The sequence below is a fragment of the Polypterus senegalus genome, chromosome 1 (assembly GCF_016835505.1).
Source record: "Polypterus senegalus isolate Bchr_013 chromosome 1, ASM1683550v1, whole genome shotgun sequence".
Classification (NCBI taxonomy): domain Eukaryota; kingdom Metazoa; phylum Chordata; class Cladistia; order Polypteriformes; family Polypteridae; genus Polypterus; species Polypterus senegalus.
In genome coordinates, this window is record NC_053154.1 from 101,107,709 (window position 1) to 101,127,661 (window position 19,953).

The 19,953-nt window shown below is 35.0% G+C and overlaps 1 protein-coding gene across 1 annotated transcript in view; it reads right to left on the reverse strand.

The window, feature by feature from the left end:
* Window positions 1–19,953, reverse strand: part of nup160 (nucleoporin 160) — a 45,122-nt gene that overhangs the window by 20,010 nt on the left and 5,159 nt on the right. The window contains exons 3-15 of the mRNA XM_039754248.1: window positions 17,905–18,115; window positions 17,559–17,781; window positions 14,707–14,785; window positions 9,426–9,540; window positions 9,178–9,336; window positions 9,001–9,078; window positions 5,166–5,263; window positions 3,804–3,888; window positions 2,212–2,280; window positions 1,942–2,025; window positions 1,670–1,840; window positions 1,402–1,501; window positions 1,015–1,180 (exon numbers count right to left, since the gene is read on the reverse strand). Of these exons, the coding sequence (XP_039610182.1) occupies window positions 1,015–1,180; window positions 1,402–1,501; window positions 1,670–1,840; window positions 1,942–2,025; window positions 2,212–2,280; window positions 3,804–3,888; window positions 5,166–5,263; window positions 9,001–9,078; window positions 9,178–9,336; window positions 9,426–9,540; window positions 14,707–14,785; window positions 17,559–17,781; window positions 17,905–18,115 (1,638 nt within the window). The remainder of the gene's footprint in view (window positions 1–1,014; window positions 1,181–1,401; window positions 1,502–1,669; window positions 1,841–1,941; window positions 2,026–2,211; window positions 2,281–3,803; window positions 3,889–5,165; window positions 5,264–9,000; window positions 9,079–9,177; window positions 9,337–9,425; window positions 9,541–14,706; window positions 14,786–17,558; window positions 17,782–17,904; window positions 18,116–19,953) is intronic.

Here is a 19,953-nt window from a genome sequence, read left to right on the forward strand (position 1 = left end):
ATGAGCCGTAAACACATCTGGGTCTTGCACCTTAAAATCTGAAAGCTAAGTTTGTTTTTATTTCTGCCTAAAACAGTATATTTCTACCTACTGTTTCATATACTTTTATTAAATATTTATTTAGATCATTTGCTATCTGCTTCTCATTTCCAACAACTTCTGCTTCTCATCTCTAACATTACATAAATTCTTTTTAACCTATAGTACTACTTGAAAAAATTAGATTTTCACTTCACTAGCATTTTTTCCAGTTTCTCTTTTGACCTTTAAGATAATTTTTGATCCATTGCTCCAAGTTTCAGTATTCCTCTAAGTCACTATTATTTTGCTGCTTTTTTTCTTGTATCGTTATCGTTGTTGTTTTAGGTTTATATCAATATCTGCATCTTGGCCTTATTTTTAAATATTTTATTGGTTTTTGGAATACACTTCTTTTGAACTTGGGTCAGGATGTGTCTGAAGCAACACAATCTAACATTTATAGTTGCTAAGTTTTTGCTTTCACATTCTATGGAAATCACAAGTTTCTTAGCTCATTCACTGCCTAATTTAAGAGAACCTGAGCAAGACAATTAATTGGCTTGTTTCAAATGTAAATATGCATGAAACAAATGTAATTACAGTATTTATGAAGATTTAGAAATTATGAGGAGGTCTTTATTATTAGAAAAAAACACTACTTTAAAAAAGGGTATCTGTTCTTATTGCAATGAATATTGTAACCTTTTAAAACTGAGCATTCACTACAAAAGATTTTCGTATAAAAAGCTAAGATTTTTAAAGCTCAGAGTATGATTTTTTTATAGACTTTATTCCACACCTTGCTCACATACTCTACAAATTTAGATTCACTGGAATAAGGTCCTCTGTAATTAGCAATGACAGTCATTTTCAGTAATGTTTACATTATAAAATTACCTAAATTCTTTGTTAATTAAACACCAGTCTGTATTAAGTACCAGTTCATGGATTAGACTAAATTACTACAGCAGTATGATGATTTCACTGTCTTACTTGTCATTAGCCAGTAATGTTTCCATTATTTTTTCTGCTTCCCTTTCTGGTGACTCCAGATGCTCTAGTGCTTGCTCCATCATATAAGCTAGGTCCCCAGAAACAGTTTCACCAAGCCGTCGCAGGCAGCTTATCAACAACAGAAGGTCTCGTGCTGTACTAGCATCTACAGAAAGATGAGAAAGCGGAGGTTTCATCATTAAATGTATTCTGTATATCCTGACCTATACATTTATTGAGCTGTCATGATTATGCAGTCTTGATATATAGCTTACATATAATACAATAAATGTAAGAAATATTAAATTAGAATAGGTTAACAAATCGTTATATGTTAAAACATAATACGTGTGTATAGGGGTGGTAATAGACTACTTGAAAAACTACCATCTGTGAGAGGAGTCTCATCTTCTGTCACCAATTGATCGTCTGAGGACAGGTAAAGGTGATCAACAGCAAAGCATGGAACAAGAAATGAGATAAAACCCTGTTTTGGTGGGGGAAAAAAAAAGATAAGTCAAATGAGGTTCTACAAAATCACACTATAGATTTCTGGTTCACAGAGCCTTATAAGGCTCTAATTAAACATTCAGAAATGAATGGCAGACAAACATACATTTCATTAACACCCAGGGCCCATTTGAATATTACTTACTTTCCTAAGCAGACAAACTAAGGCAGTGTGAGAGTTGACAAACAGTGCAAGAGGGCATGAGATTGCTTCCTGATATTGCAGACAGCACTGGTAGAACTTTGACCAGAACTCCACCTGCAGTTGACGATATTCTTCTTGAGAGAACTCATACTCTGTCACACTGCCTTGAAGCTGCAAACACAAAAAAAATTAATGAGCTTCTATACACTTGCATTTTCTGAAACATGCCAAGAACTCTGAACTGCTTAAGTCTGAAACCACCATGGACTTACCTCCGTTTCAACAGCAATAGTGACTTCTTTCTTCAGTGCCTCCCATGAAAGATCGATAATCTTTTCCCCACCACGGCAATAGATCTTAACATTAAGAAAGTTTTAGAGGAGGATGATTAATGACTTGTACGTTTCCTAGCTATTATTTACAGTATTTATACACACACATTCACATACAAACACAGTGCTTATGTGCTTACACAGGTACAATTAAAACTAGTCAAATACCACTTGCTTGCTACATTAGTTTAAAAGAAACTGGGAACTTGCCTGCAGAGCTTTCACAAGCGCTAGAGCTGTAAAGCGACCAGGACTAAAAAGCTTTTCCAGGTAAGTTTCCTAAGAAAGAGAGAGTTTAGTAGCACTGGAGAAATCCGATACATTTTCATCAGTGACATTTCAAAATCTCTGCTGGTTACATAAATATCACATTTGGTACAAGTCTGAGGAAACAATCTGGCATAATCCAGAAAGTACTTAAAATAATTTTGTACATTTAAAATCTGAAGTGAATCTTACTGATCGATTAGGAAAATTTTTGACAATTTAGATATTAATCTTATTTAATAAGTAATAATATCCCTATAAAAATAATAATGAAAAAGGAAAGCTCACATTGTTTAATGGCTTATAAACATTGCCTGTAAAACAATGCATACTAAGATACAATCGTCTCTTTCTTGTCCATCTCATCATAGCCATCATACAGTCAAACTTAACTGGTTATAAGAACTCATGTATCACTATCACAATAGGCAGCTATTTTCAAACCAAATTCAACTCTAAGTTAACATAAATTCAGGCTAAGATTAAAAACTGTAATGTGTTACTAAACAGTTAACTCCTTGCAAAAAGAATGCAAAAAAGAATTTAGCAAATCAAGACTTCTTCCACACAAAACGTCTTTATGCATGTTCTATGAAATTTACCAATTATTTAATGATTGTACAGAGATTGAAAGTTGTCAAAATGAGGTTCAATAAATCCAAAAATATAAATTCAGGCAAAATATTTACAGGAACTTAAAATTGACATGCATTTAGAAGTATCTTCCAAGAAAAAGAAAGAGAAGTTAATTCAAAGTTAAATGGTCACTAAATTTAAAAGTTTACTGCTGGATATGTCTAATCCAACATTGAAAGGTTGTCAAACTCAGTCCTGGGGACCCCAGAAAGGCATTTGTTCCAAGTAGTTTAACAATTAATGAATCCTATACGATCTCATTTCATTAGTTGCTTTTTTTCATTTGTCTCTTATACTGTGTTCAGAAAAGCACATTGGTGTGATTTTTATATTTATAAAACATTTAGAAAATTTGGATTTTTGCTATTGCTTTACTCTTTTCTATTGCTTCCCTATTAATTTGTCAGTTTTTCTATGTAGCTTGTTCCCTTAATTTTATCCTAATAATGACAAATAACAATGAGCAGAACTCACACTCTGGCAAACAACACTGAATGCTGAAAGGTTGCAAATACTTCAGTGTCATGAATGTGCTTATTAGTAAATAATGCATTTAATAACCAGAACCAGATAAGAATTAAAATGATAATGGTAATTTTAAAAATAAAGTTAAAAACACAAATCACTAGGTTATACCGATATGGCAAACAAAATACTTGGTTTAATTTAATAACAATTCACCAAACGTAGTCTAGTAATTTCTATGTTAATCCCTGAAACAAAAACTGTGAAAAAGCTAGCTTAATACGGATAAGAGTCGAACTAAAAACAAGAGATGCTTGGAAGAAAAACATGCTAACATATGGGTTCTCTAGGACCAAGCTTGAGAACCACTGGTCTACTCTGACTACTCTTATTACCAAACAAAAAGACTAAGATTAAAAAAAGACAACACGCACCCTAGGATCATGATCATCCCCAATATGGATTTCTTCCTCCAATGGTGGTTCCACAAACACTTGGTTCCACTGACCTGCTACATTACTGATGGAAAATATGAGGGTAAAGTATATACATATTTAAATATTAAAGGATAAGGTCAGTATTTTTAAAGTTGAAGTTATGTCTTCACAATCATGGTACATATTAGCTTACCATGTGGAAATACATTCTAAAGTGAAGCACTCTTTGAATTTTTCAAAAAACAACTAGCTTGCTTTTGCACTTTATAATGGACTTAAATGTTACTGAAGTCACCTTGGGAAGAATACTTAAAACTTACAAAATATGTGCACTTTGTAGAAGCAAAAGTTTTGATTAAAGAAAATGTGCCATTTGCATTTCTCAGATGAATGTATTATTCCTATTGTGCCTTTACAGGACAATAAATTAATGGATGGAAGAAATTGAGGACAGCCAATATTTTTTGAGCGGCACAGTTGTAGCACTGGAAGGAGATTGGGGTTCACGTCCCAGGTGTTCCCTTTGTGAAGGCTGCATATTCTCCACTATTGTCTGAAACATTCTACATATATGCAGGTTAGGTGGATTAGCATTGTTGAAGTGGTTTGTGTGTGTGTTTGTTCACCCTGAAATGTACTGTTGCCCGGTATGGGGATTGTTTCTGCTTAGCACCGGATACTTGGTTGGATGGATGCTGTCATCTTTACAAAATGACCAAATAAGCTTCCATACAGTGATAAGAGTATGAGCAACCTATTAAGTGTGAATTTTTTCATTTTTTCTATCGACAGAACTGAAACAAGAATTCACATCAGGGAACAAACATTCAGTGTATGGAGAGGGCTTTCAGGTGAATCCATGCCCTTGACCCCAAAAGGACAAAGGCAAGTGGTGAAGTATAGCGCATAGTCAATATCCCTCTTACAACAATGGTGTGCAGTTTACTTGATTTCTTTCTTAAAATGACATAGATACACCATTTTCGTTTTGTAATATGTGCAGAATCTCAAGTTGCTAATAAATAATCTTACAATATTAGCTCGATAATTGTGTATTCAGTAAGTTTTAAGGCTTTACTTCACAATCGGATCATGGTACCCATTAACTTCATTATAAAACTTAAGAATGTGCTAGTAATTTTTTTAATTTATAACATGATTCCCTTTAGAATGTAATTTCAGGTGGCAAACGCATTGTATGCCACAACTGTAAAGATATATTATTTTGACTTGTGAAAACATCAAACTTATCATTTAAGCAACTTAAAGTGCCAGAGTAAGCAATCAATCCCAATGAAAACAAACATTCTCATTTATACAAACACAGTGTGTTCAAAATACAGATGAATGTCAACTTACTGTTCAAAGTTAATGTACTTCACAATTGTTTGACTTTCATCATCTTGCCATAGCGCCCATACATCTGTGGAAGTCAAAGAAAAATCTACCAACGTCTCCTGAGAGAGAGAGAGAGAGAGAGAGAGAGAGAGAGAGAGAGAGAGAGAGAGAGAGAGAATACAGGCACACTGAATAATCAGCTGATAAGAATGAACCAACTACCGGTATAATGCTTTGTGTGATCTAGACCTTTGTTATTTAACACACCAAACAAGCTTTTGCACTGCATTATGCATGCTAATCTTGCATTTTAAAATTAATTTCATTATCTTTAAAGTTTAAATGAGAATTTTTCATTGAGTTCACCACTCTAAATCTATTCTTTTGAACATTTCATTCCATCAATGTGAAACCATTGTTTTTAATTCAATGAGCTGTTCCTGTTTCTGGTCAGTTCACTTCTATGCACATATTTACACATACATATACCAACGTAGACCTAGAAAAATATGTATACTTGGGATAGAACAGAAAACCAGAGTACCAAGAGTAAATCCATGTGTAGAAAGCATGAGAATAAAAAAAATGTCATGCAAACTATGAACCAAGTCAACATTTGACTAATGTTGTAACTATACAGTTGGGGCTCAACTACTCTTCTAATCCTTTATTTAAAAAAAAAAAGGCTTTTCATTTTACATTAAAAAAAGTATATACATGAAATACATATCAAAACTATCCACCACAGTAAAGACAAATGTTTGCAAGAAAATAAATACCTGATACAAATTATATACAAAACACAATGCATTTAATAAATAGTCATAACTATGGCTATAATCACAAATTTCAAAAACACAAAAAAGAAAATGTTTAATATAGCAGAAAAAGTTTATATCTTGCCCCCAATCCACAGTGAAAAATATTGCTGGGTATGCAAAAATAAAACAGTCCAAGGTTTATAAATGGAGAAATGCAATATATTGTTATTTTTGTAGGTTTCCAAATCAACATTTGAATAATATTTCTAACAAAAAAAAACTAATTTGGATGGTATTCTGGAAGAAAGACATAGAAGAAACAAAAAAAGCTGAAGATTGACCAAACATCATTATTAGCTGGAAGGGGGGGCACTATCAACAATTTCTGCAAAAAACACCAATACAGAATTTTTCACCACAGCTGTTGCTACAAAATTATATAATGAAAAACCATAACCATTTCCCACACCTTGCTCAAAGCTTTTAAAAATTCATGCTGCGAGAACTGGGTATGTGCAGTTGTCTAGTTGCTAGACAGATTGCTGCTGTCCTCTATAGAGCTGGTCTTTGTGGTAACCAAAAAACTGTTATGTGATGCTTGTATTGGTGCCCTACGTCCAGGTTTTAATTTCTTCAGGGATGCATGGTTAGGCATTTAGTGCCAAGAGAGTGGTGGCTAAAAATGAAGTGTCTCTTAAAATATTCTATGAGGAAGAGAAAGAGAACACAGCATTTGGAAGTATAATATACACAGAAGAGTAGTTTTTACTTAAATAAATCATTACCATGTACAGAGAAGGTAATTTTTATTTATTAAACTGACAGTGTTCAGTTACTTTACAACATGCCATACAATTGGCAGACATGCCCTCTGTGTATACACTACACAGGCACCAAGTACTTGCTTCATTAAAACAACAGTTTCTAAGTTAAAACTTTCATTTGCAAACTTGCTCGCCCACAAAGAATAAACATCTCTTGAATAAGCAGATGCATTTAGCTTTGTTACTCTGTTTTGTGTGCCACCATAGCTACAATTGCTAAGTGCTTTGTGCCAGATTAATTAACGTAGCCATCCAATATGCAATTTTGGATTTGATTTCAAAGATAGGTAAACGGCAGCAACAAAATTACTGTCTCTTCATGGTAATTTGTTATTAAAAAAATACTGGTAAAATGTAATTTTCTGTTTTATGAGTATTTATACAATCAAAAGAAGAATGCTTATTAAAAAGATCCTTGCACATAATGTGATGTATGATAATTGAGTCTAAGTTGTGGAGCTGTTATGCTGTCCCACGTGCTCTTTAACCCTTGTTGACCTCAGTAACATCACACATACTAAGTGTCTGGATATTCTGGACAAAATCCTTGTTATCTCAAGGGCTGTGTTCAAACTATTGATACAAAAATACATTAATGAATAAACCCCAGCATTACTTGAGCTAATGTAGGTATTGCTGCACTTTTATTTTTCTATAAATACAGCATACTGTATGTATATATATATAAATATATATATATATAATCTTAGAAAATGTTCAAAAGAGAGCAGCATAGCACACACTAGAAGTGCCAACCAGTTTGTTGCCTTTTAGAAGTGTGTGATATTAACTTATTTATTAAAAAAAAAAACAAAAAAAAAACACTATTGACAGCAAAATGCTCACTGAAAAACAAAATATATACTCTGGATGCCAGCACGCAATCTCGTGATCAATGTTTAAACAAGATGAAACAGCTCTTTTGACAATTCAGTGACTGCTCAAACCACCTGTTAAATATGCTGCACTGCTTTCTACAAAAATAAAGCGAAGAAAACACCCCCACATTGTTAATTATGGCACCTTTGAAATCTCAACTCATTTTAAACACTGAAATTGTAAATGCAAATTAAATAAATAACTCGTTGCACAGTGGTTGTTACCAACTCTTTCCTGTTTTGTAATTTACAATAACTAAATTAATTGGTCACAGAATATAGAAAACCTAGCTTTTTATTATAAAATAAAAATATTCCAGACGCTGTCCACTTTGAAGATCTTCTACAATTATGGGTGCAAAATTTACACATTTACCATAACTATGTGCATAAGCAAATGAGTGACACAACTTGCTGACCAACTGCACATGTTAAAAATGATCACGTAACATATTGTTTGTAATACCCTTTTCCTGTGTATCCAGAAGACTAAACAGCTGTGATAACATTTAGGTTTTGGGCAAGTTCTCAGCAAGTAGCATATAATATTTTGTTGCATAGAACTACAGACAAAGCAAGAAATGCAGTAAGCCAGTCCTTGAAAAGTTGTTGTTTTTTTCTATCATTCCCCAAATTACTGCCAAAAAATGGGTATTTCCTTATCTTGCTGTCATTCAATAAGATGGTAATACAGATGCAGTACTGTGCATGGACTTTGCTAACATTTCAAATAAAATCAACACAGTAGCTAGCCAGTTATAGACAACACTGAATTCAAAAACACACTTTATTTATATAAAGTACTAAAAAAAAAAAAGATACATTAAATACCTGTAGATCTCCTAACTATAAAGAGCTATTACATAAGATGCAACATACTTGGGAACGATTTGTCAACACTTTTTCTTTAATATCAATTAGTATAAAATGAGCAGTCTTACAAATATTGAACAGAAAACCATGGTCCAGAATAGAAGTACTTGGTGTTAAAGTTTATTTTTTGGCAGTTTTGCAGGTTGGGGTTATATACACTTAATTATTCCTTGATAAAATAAATAACTTTGAAAAGATAGTCTTGACTAACTCAGAACAAGTCACTTCTATCAAGTTATGATATAGACTCATTTTATTTGGAGCTAGCATCTGATGCACAAGTCCAACATAATACACAACTATAAACTATGGACACGAGTAATTTTAGGAAAAAGAAAACACTTTAGGAAGAGTTGCAACTTAAAATGTAAATAAAAAGTAACTTGGATCTAAAATTTTGGAATGCCAAACCATACACTTACAGGACACAAAACTAACATTGAATCTTTTATAGTTGAAAAATTAAAAATGCCAACTTTATAAAAAAAAAACACCTTTTCAATTTTAAACACTGATTTACCTGGGATGAGTAAAGTGAAGAAATGTGATCCAAACTGTATCTGTTAGCTTCAGTAGTCACAAGCTGAAAAATGCAGAACTGGAAGAGACAAGAAAAGAGTTTGACTGAAATGCAGAAAAAAAAATCCTTTTGTTGAGGTTTGCTCTAGAAGCTGAACAAAGCTGTTAAGTAAGATACCTGTCCTCTTTTAGGAAAGCTAAGGTAAACCCCAAGACAGAGACCCATTGAAGCTGAGAAGGAGAGACGCAGTTTGTGTCCTTGCCCAGCAGTATGACGAATATCGTGGCTCACTGGCATGTACTCCAACATATCAGCAACTAGTAAGCATATCTGATCCTGAAAAAAATACAACATTTAAGATGTCATCAAGCTTATGCTTGCCCACAAATCACAACATACAATTCAACAAAGACAGAAACACATACTTTGTAGGACCACATCCGCAGTTTATGGTCCTGGCACAAAGAAAATATAAATGTGTCACTCTCCAGCTGTCGGACAGCAAGACTAAGTGGTGTGTCCAAATGGCCTTGATCACCTCTGCAAGAAGGAAAGGAAAAAACAATGCTCACTGCTAAAACAACTGCAAACTGGATTGTAATCTAAATAAAATGTCAAGGTAAAGCGCAACAAAAAAATGTTAAATAATGTTAAATAACTTAAGCAGACTTCATTAACACTAGAATTACCAGAGCCTACCAGAAAACTCGTAAATCCGGTCCACCTTAAATCCGTTCGTACCTCTCCGTCAGAGTCTTTTGTCCTGTAAATGGCCAATTAAGACAAGCAGCCGGCTATTCCATCACCCCACCATCGCAGAAAGTTCACAAAATTCTCCCCGCTCATATCTTGTTTGATTATTTGGGAGTGAGTGAACTGCTGGAGTTTTAGAGTGGAAAAAATAGGTCGTTATTTGGAACACATGCATTTTATGTGTGTTCCGTTTCTACAGTAATCGGTGTAACACATTGTTAAAACAGAAACTTTTTCATATTTTAGTAATAAATGTTACAAAATGTAGGCATAAACTATAGAATGTGTGAAGCCTGAAGTCCAAAGATCAAATAAACACTTTCACAAAAGGTTCAAGGATGATACAACAGCTTCTGTGGCGTAGCGGTAAGACTTGCCGACTGCAGTTGCGGTTTTCAGTAGTGAGCTGCTCTTATTGTTAATATTATACAATAAACACAAACATTTGGTTTGAGTCTGTAAAAGACCGTGTACATTTATAAAACTGTACTTGTAAAAGTTACCTTCATTTTTCACTTTTATTCTCTCAGTCACGATCACCATACATACACCGCCCTGGGGATCTGTCGCTGTTAGTTTTTATTTGAAACTGGGAATAACTGTAGATGCCAGTAGTGTTTTGAGGCAATGGAACTGCACATTCTCTGATCTGGAGGGATAAAAGCTGACACAGAAACGCTGGTAAATCTGCCTTCTTCGTATCTCACTGTCACTTTTTTTTATTCAGTTTTATTGAATGTTCCTGCTGCACTGAATGAGGTCACGCCTTCTGGTGCATGATGTCGACGCAGCACAGAGAAAAAAAGAAAGAGACAAATATGTGGGGCATTGGGTATAAAATTAATCGGAAAACGTCATTACACTAATGCAATATTATTTGAAAATGAACAGCATCAGATCGGGTGTGAATTTACACTGGCACTGTTACTCAACTGGTTGGGTGTCACAGCGTGATCGTGATTGAGAGAATAAAACTGGAGCTTATTTAGTACCCACACCTCCCCTCACCTTCTGATCTGACGCCATTTTCAAATAAAGACGTGGTACAAACTTGTTTTGTTACACCCCCTCTTTATTTAAAAACCGTGAAAGATCTTGCGTCAAACAAGACTGGAAAAACTGTGGACGTGGATGCGAGTGTTGTGCATGACTGAGGATGTGAATTTTTTTTATTCAGTTTTATTCTTGCGTGTTCCTGATCACACTGAATTAGTATGCACCTACTGATCCATGATGTCAAAGCCGTACTGACAAAAAAATAGAGACTTAGATATATATGACATTTGAGAATTCCCTGTAAAACAGTGTCAGATCAGGGGTTTATGGGGCAGGGAGGTGTTGTGGGAGCGTGAACGTGAGTGAGAATAAAACTAAAAAAAAAAAAAAAAGACACTAACTTTGACAATACTGTACTATACATTTAAAGCGACTGTTACAGACGCAAATCAAATGTATGTTTTTATTGTATAATATTAACAATAAGAGCAGCTTTCAACTCAAAACAGTAAACATGAGAAGCTCCCAGCATCCATCCCAGAAGCTCTTGATTGGGAATCAGCAGTTTTTAGCATTGCACCATGCAAGCTTTCGTATCAACCGCCTACTGTAACCGGCTTTCTTTTTTCTTCGTTTATATTCTTGAATAAAAGTGCACTTGTTTTGTTATACTTGTACCTTTTGTGAAAGTGTTTATTTGACATTTGGACTTCAGGCTTCACACATTATACAGTTATGTCATGATTACAACTACATGAAGGTATGTAAATGAATATAATGTTGCATTAGTGCAACAACGCTTTTCCGAAATGTACAATATAGGTCATAAAATGAATTATTCCAAATGTTATATATACCCAAGTCTGTTTTTTGTCAGTGCGGCTTTGACATCATGGATCAGAAGTCGCATACTAATGCAGCGTGAGCAGGAACACTCAAGAATAAAACTGAATAAAAAAAATTCACATCCACAGTCATTATCAGTCACGCACAACACTCACATCCACAGTTTTCCCAGGCTCATTCGTGCACAAGATCTGACACGGTTTTCAAATAAAGAGGGGGTGTAACAAAACAAGTTTGTACCATATCTTTATTTGAAAACACCGTCAGATCGGAAGAGTGTGTGTGTGTGAGTCTCTGGAGGCTTGAACGTGAATCAGACAATAAAACTGGGGTGCTGCACTGAATAAGCTCCAGTTTTATTCTCTCAATCATGATCACGCTCTAACAACCGCCCCCCCCTTCAGATCTGACTAAGTAACAAAGCACCAGAGTAAATTCACACCCGATCTGATGCTGTTTGTTTTCAAATAATATTGCATTAGTGCAATGATGTTTTCTGATTCATTTTATATCCAATGTCCCATATATTTGTCTCTTTTTTTCTCTGTGCTGCGTCGACATCGTGCACCAGAAGGCGTGAGCTTATTCAGTGCAGCAGGAACAGTCAATAAAACTAAATAAAAAAAAAATAAAGTGACGGTGAGATACGAAGAAGGCAGACTCACCAGCGTTTGTGTGTCAGCTTTATGATGCATGTGCCCAAAACATTAACATTTATATGTTACTTACATAAAAGCCAGATCGAATGTTATTTACCCATTTACCTTTATTTATTTACTTACTTCCTACAGTCACAAGTAGAGTGCAGGGCTTCCCATGTACATATACAAAGTACAGCAATGGCAAAAGTGCATTTTTGATCCGACGTAGAACTGTCGTTATGATTCGAGTTTACCACCGTTATAGCCCCTCTATGTGAAAACAGCAGTGTCAAATGCATTGGGGGAGTTGGGATCGTGAACGCGGCCGAGAGAATAAAACTGAATAAAAAAAAAACAAACAAAAAAAAACAAACAAAAAAAAAAAAACACACACAACAAAGCTAACCTTTAAAAGTATCATAAATTACACCGGCTGTTACAGACTGGAATCAAATGTAGTTTTTGTTCTAAAATAGTAAGAATACAAGCAGCTCACTTCTCAAAACGGACTTGTCCGGGATCGAACCCATGAAGCTTTGATTAGCAGTCACCGAAGCTGTTGTAGCAACTACGTGTCAATGTTGTACCCTAACGTGGGTTGTTTTTCTGCAGTTACATTTTTGAATGGAAGCGCATTTGTTCTATTTGTACCTTTTGTGAAAGTGTTTCTTTGATATCTGGAATTCAGGCTTCATACATTATACACTTCATGTGTACATTTTATCAATTATTACTAAAACATGAAAAACGTTTTCTGTTTTAATGATGTGTATACATAGATCGTTGTAGACACGGAACACACATGAAATGCAAGTGTTCCAAATAACAATATAGTATTTATAAAAGGTGTCATTTTGCATGACTTCTCACTCTATACAACTCTAAGCAACTGACACGCAGGTAAACAGACTTGAGCTGAGAAAACTGTATGGGGTGGGGGATGCGATAGCAGGCTGCTTGCTGTTTGCTGCATATCAACACATTTAAAGGACAAAAGACACTGACAGAGAGGTGCGGTGGGACGGATCTACAAGTTTTTTCAAAGTAATTCTAGTGTTAAACTTTAGAATTATATGATACAGTACATGGAGTTGACTTGATCTGATAAATGTACGTCAGACTTGAATAGCAGAGCAGAGTGTAATTCTCATTAGCAGCTAAAATTGAAAGTATGCAGGTTCAAAAAAATGGTATAATTATGTTACAATGAGCTTTTTCCAAGTTTACATAAGTACCATCATTCAGTCTAAAGCAGATAGATAGCTAGTGTCAAACTCTGGGGCGTAGTGTCATTTTTTACTTTTCTGATTAAAATTTTATCACTAAAAGAAATACTGAAAAAGTGCCTCTTACTAATACTGTTCACTTTATATAGAAATGATGAGGAGTTTGTTGAGTTAAATTCACATTTTTTTATTAAGTGGTGATGTTAGAGTTGCATGTTAGTATATATACACAACAGCTTATCCACATCTGCTAATGGCTAACGAGTATGGACCATCGTGCAGCCCCAAGGGCTAGAATGCTTTTTCAACAATCTACTCATGATTAGCACATGCTATGTGATTTCAGTTATCAATAAAAAAATCTATCTAGGATGCCTTTCACTATCTCTTCTCCAACCTCGATTTGGCCTGTTGTCTTTACTAACTCTCACCAAATAATATTACCAGAAAAAGCGTTAGATAGTTCTTAACGGATAAATCTATAAGGTCATCATACCTAGCCAATACCAACAATGATAAGCTTCAAATAAAACTGGGGAAAATATATGAAGTTAATTTAAGATGAATCAGTAACCTTGCAAAAAAAAGTACTTGTGCATTTCTGTAACAAGTTCACTTTTAGAGAGAGCATTCAGCTCTGATGATTATATTGTCATCCACCAGAGGTCTTAATGACACAGACACTTTAGACAAACTGTTCAAACTAACATTCTAACACCACCTTTTACATCAGACTACCTGCCATTACCTGTTCCCTTATTAGATTTCTGATTAGGAGGGATTTACAACATTGCTTCTGAATGACATGCTGTATAAAACTGATTGAAATTAGTTTAGAATTAGTAAATACGAATTAAAAGAAAAAGGTGTTCCAAATTATAAAATTTACTTTTTTAGCTTTTTCTAAATGTCACACTGCTGTGCTTCCAGCTTTGTTCACTATTTTCAGTAACATGAAAGCAAACTTTAGAAAAGCAAATCATGAAACACAGTAAAACATAAATCATTAAAATATCTCCAAAAATGTTGACATTATTTTTGCCATATTGTTTACCTCTTCTTACAACTCTACCTTCTCAATAGCCTAAAACATATGATTGTGAAGGGAATACCTTAGTGATGCAATGAATAAGGTTAACAATACAAAGTTTGTTGGTAACAGCATGCTTTCTGAAAATCTCGGTCTTTCCCCACCACTTTGTTATTCCAACATCAGTAACCAAGAAACAAATATGTATTTTTACCTAATTGCAGTTGGCATCCAGCCAGTAAGGAGCCTCTGCATCACTGAGCTCTGCTTCAGCTCGATGATTGAAACTGACCCTGAAAGGTTGAAAAATGTACATATCACTTATGTAAAATGAGCTTACGTTTTAACTCTCATATCCTGACATAATAGAATATACTGTATAGTGTTCTAAGAAATACACAAACCATTACTGAAACCTTTACCTACCTGGAACAGAATGTGTCAGCAAGGCTAATCTTTTTTAATAAGGATGTTACAAGAATTGATATTTCGGTGCTAATTCTGTACCAATGTTCCAAAAATATAACAGTACCAGCCTTTTTACAGTATCGGCAGTACTGAGAAACTTGCTACTGCACTCATGTATGACTGCAAGTAGACAAATTACTCTGGTAGGCACAATAAAACATAACAGAAACTGAGTAAAAGTTAACATATAAAAATGTTTCACTGTGGTGTTTGTATGTGCCATATCAACATAAGTCAAAAAGAAAAACACCAGAGGTCACGCCTGGAAATGCTTTTGTGTTTGTACAAGAGCAGGAATTGTACTTGTATATTAAAAAAAAAGTAAAACAAAACACTCTCACAGGCTCACATTGCTGCCACTTTTGTCCCATTACAGAATTATTTCAAAAACAGATTTGTGCATGCTTTGAGAACGAAAATATAATTACCTATCAAATGAAGCAGAATTGATTGTTTATCATGCATTTGTAATAGGAGAATGAAAAGATAAACAAGATTAAACGCTTTTAAATAGTGCCCTACACAGTCCCAATAAATGAACGTTGGCTTTGCATTTATTCTCCGATTATAATCAACACACACAGGCGTTTATCAGTCCAAGCATCTGTCCATTTTCTAACTGGTGTAAACAGATCAGGGTCATGCTGTAGTCCAACTCACATGCACCCACAGTTAGGACCACCAATACAAACAACAGTTGTAGCATGAAACATCAACACAAGATTCAAACAAAGCAGCTATTTGGCTCGTCTATACCAGCTATTACATAAACCCTATGCTAAAATCTCATTATAAACCCCATTTATTTTTACACTGTGAGAATCCCCATCTCTCCAACACATTAAAATTCAAGCCTTTCATTTTATTTGATATTTAGGAATGCCAATACTCGTTTAAATATAATATTGTTTAAATGATGGATATACCAGTATTTTTGGCCGACATTACTGTTGATATTGATGTACTTTATATTGTACTACACAAAAAGGCATAATATTATTTACCTCAAAAATTTGAATCCTCTTTAATAAAATCCCTGTGTGTGTCCAGGTGTCCGTGTGTGTGTGTCTTCTGGTGAAGTGCGCATGCGCAGGGTCGCGCATTGCACCATGCCCCGCCCATGCGTACGGCACCGTGAACGCACACACACTGGAAGCTGGGCACACAGTGAATGGCCTAGCCGCCGCACATGATACGCAAATAAAGGACATCATTTCTGGGTAGAGTGCTGATTGGGTAGTCGCGACCGCGCACATAAAATCTGTTGCTGGGGAGACGCCACACATACAATAATCAGCTGCACGCCACCACAGATTAAAATATTGGCTGGGGAACTGCACAGTACTTGCTGGGGAGACACCACAGGCACGATTATAAGCTGCACACCACACATTACATCAGTTGCTGGGGACACTATGCTGATTGCCCACTGTTGTGACAGAAAATTAAAGTCATATTACGGACAACAAAGCCAGTATTACTGTCAGAGAAAATTACAGGCATTTTACGGAAATACAAACCAGTATTACTGTGAGAGAAAATTAAAGGCACACAATACAGTGACGCATATTACAGCCACATACAAGCCAGTATTTCTGTAAGAGAAAATATTACGGAAGTATCTACTAACAACACACCACTCCAAAAAAAAAAAACCATGCCAAGTAGGACAAAAGACACAGACAATCAAATCCTATATAAGCAACATCTCCTAGAAGAACGGTCAGCTCAACAAGTACACATCAACAAAAGAAAGGCTGAAAGACAAAGAAAAATACGAGCAAATAGATCGATTGAAGAAAAAGAAAATGAGCGTCAGAAAACGCTAAAAGAGAAAAACTCAGAAAAGCAAACCTTAGAAAAAGTTGGCATTTACTTGCCAAAACCAGTATTCAACCACGGTCAGTTACATGTTGCATTATCAAGAGTTAGAAGTTTTCCAGATGTTGTTGTCAAGTTGTAGATGGTCCTGAACAAGGCAAACTGTTGCCAAACTCGGACAGAATATTTACAAGAAATGTTGTCTATAATGAAATTTTATAGAAACATTTCATGAGGAAAAAAAATAGAAAATTTTTCCTAAATATCTTCTTCAGATATTGTGCATTACAGATTGTTACAAAGTTTTACACTAAGGCAATATTAATTATACTTGCTGTACTGTCATATACATTTCTATTTTATTTTTATTATTATTTTACTTTAGGCTTCTTGCAAAATTTTTGACAAAAAAAATTAAGAAAACAAACAGAATGAGGTCAAGGTCCCTTTCCATTTAATACAGACTCTTCCTACTAATGTTTATGCACTACTGTTCTAGCGCCCGTTATTGTAACGGGCTTAATGTCTAGTACTTTAATAAAAAGCCATGGAATTGGATTCCTATTTTTACCATAGTAATGAAGGGTTTCAAGTATTGTAAAATTTCAATGGTATAACCTCTTGTATCACATAATTAAAGCAACTGTAAAAATGTACAGTTTATCTCAATATGTTTTGTTTACTAAAGACATATCTGTTAATTCTGTATACTGTTACAATCGCCAATTAACACAAAAGAAATACTTTCTCAAAGCAAATGCTATGTAGGAACCATACCTTGGGCATCATGAGGAGGCAGCCGAATTAGCAGAATACCACCAGAAGCTGAAGCAATGACAAAGACTGCTTCTCCATCACTAGTAATCCAGGCACTAGAGGCAGTAGAGGATGCCATATGCCCTGGTACTGAAGGGATAATATAGCTAGTTGATGAATCTCTGAAGTTCACTTTGCCAATATCTGTAAAAACAGACTGCATTTGCATCTCTGTTATGAACTCCTGGAAAAATAGTAAAATGGGTAATTAAAATTTTACATGGAGATAAGAGTCTTCAACAAAAACACTGCCAGTTTTCAAGCTAGTAAAATGTCAGAAAAGACGAAACAGGTATCTTTTACTTACACTTCTGTACATGCGAGCAGGGTGAGGTAGCACTATTCTATGGAGGGTCTGATTAGTTACAATTAGGATGAAGACATGACTGTGTGTCTCATAGATATGGACCCCTCCTGGGAGTAGACTACAATTTAGAAATTTTAAGCTGACAGCATTGTTCAGGAGGTTAATATCCAGTGACTGTTCCAGTAGCTGTAGAGTGTCACCAGAAGTGGACCTGCAAAGACACATTAACTTGTACTATTATGTGATCTCAAACCTGATCAAAATTATCATGTAATACATTAATGGGATGTCAAGGGATAATCAAAAAAAAAAAAGGCTTCCAGTGTGCTGAATTTAAAGTAATTTATATTCAGAAACTGATATTATGGTAACAGAGTGACTACTGTGCAGAATTTGCACACTATCCCAGTGTCTGTAAACAGTTTGTTTTCTCCCACATTAAAAAACACGAGTGTTCAATTAAATTCTTTTCTTCTACCCATCTAGGCATATCAGTTGAGGAGATTTGAAAGGACATATGGAAAGGAGTAGAGAGTCATTCGAGAGAATACATGGTAGTCAGGGGATAGGGGAGAGAAACAAGGAGGGGGTACAGATAGTAGATTATGTAATGGCGTTTAATATGGCAATAGTCAGTTCCTTTTTTTGTGCGGGAAGCCTCATTTAAATGAATTTGAGAATTAGAAAAGTTATAAAATAGACAACAGTGTAGCAGCATATCATAAGTTAGGGGTAACTAATTATACAGTAGAATTGAGAAGAAAATGAAGACCAAAGCAGGCAACACCAAAAATGAAATGGCAGCCACTCAGAGAAATAGAACTTAGAAAGCAGTTTGAGGAAAAGGTTATGGAGAAAATACAGCCAAAGTCAGGTAAATGAGAGAAGAAGTGTTGCGAAAGTTAACAGGGTGAAATTCCTCAGCAGAGAAGGGAACATGGTGGTGGAATGGCACAGTACCAGAAGCACTGTTGCCAAAAAGGATACAAAGAGGAGGCAGGAAAGAACAAGAATGGAAAAAGACAAGGATGAATAAAAAAACATTCAAAGAGAGCAATGGCAAGAGCAAATGTCCAGGCACTGGGATGAGGTACATTGGTAACTAAACTCCAGAAGGTGAGGAAAAAAAAATATTTGAATCATAAAGGCTCAAGAAAAAGCAACAAAACATCTTACCCAAATCAAACAGATAAAGTGTAAATGGGAAGTTGTGCTAATAATATAGATAAAATCAAGGAAAGGCAAAAAGCTTACTTTGAGATACTGTTAAATTAGGAAAAACAAAGGGTAATATTTAAAGATGGTGTATCAAATCAGGATATAACAACAGGGATAACGCGAAAGAAGTCAAAAAGGCATTGTAAAGAATCAGGAATGGGAAGGCAACTGGACTAGATGAAATAACTGAAGTATGGAAGAGTCAAGGGGAGTAAGGAAAAGATTTATTAATGTCAAATCTACTGTAAAGAGGAAATGCCAGGTAAGTGGACAAACAGTGTAATTTTGCCTATAGATAAGGAGAAGGGAGACATTCAGGATTACAGAAATTATAAGGGTATAAAGCCGATGTCACAGACAATGAAAATAAGGGAAAAGATAATGGATAAAATGCTGAGAAGTGAGGCAACATCAGTGGAAGAATTGTTTGTATTTATCGCAGGAAAATGAATACTTGTGATTTTCACCCTGAGGCAAATTGTGGAAAAACAGCATTAGAAAGAACTGTATATGGTATTTACAGATTTAGAAAAGGCATTTGATAGGAGTTTTCCAGCAAGAAATGTGGAGATGTATGTAATTGGGAGTACTAGAGAAGTATGTAAGGATATGTATGAAGGTGCCAACACAAGTGAGAAGTAGTGTAGAAATAAATGTATTTGGGTCACATCAACAATCATCATTAAGTCAGTATCTTTCTACTATAGTAATGGATATTATTGCTAGAGAAATAGTAGGTCAGGCCCCATGGTGCATGATACTTGCAGGTGACATTGTGCAATGTGGCAGAACTAAGCATATTGTGTAAAGGAAACTGGGGCAGTAAAGCTA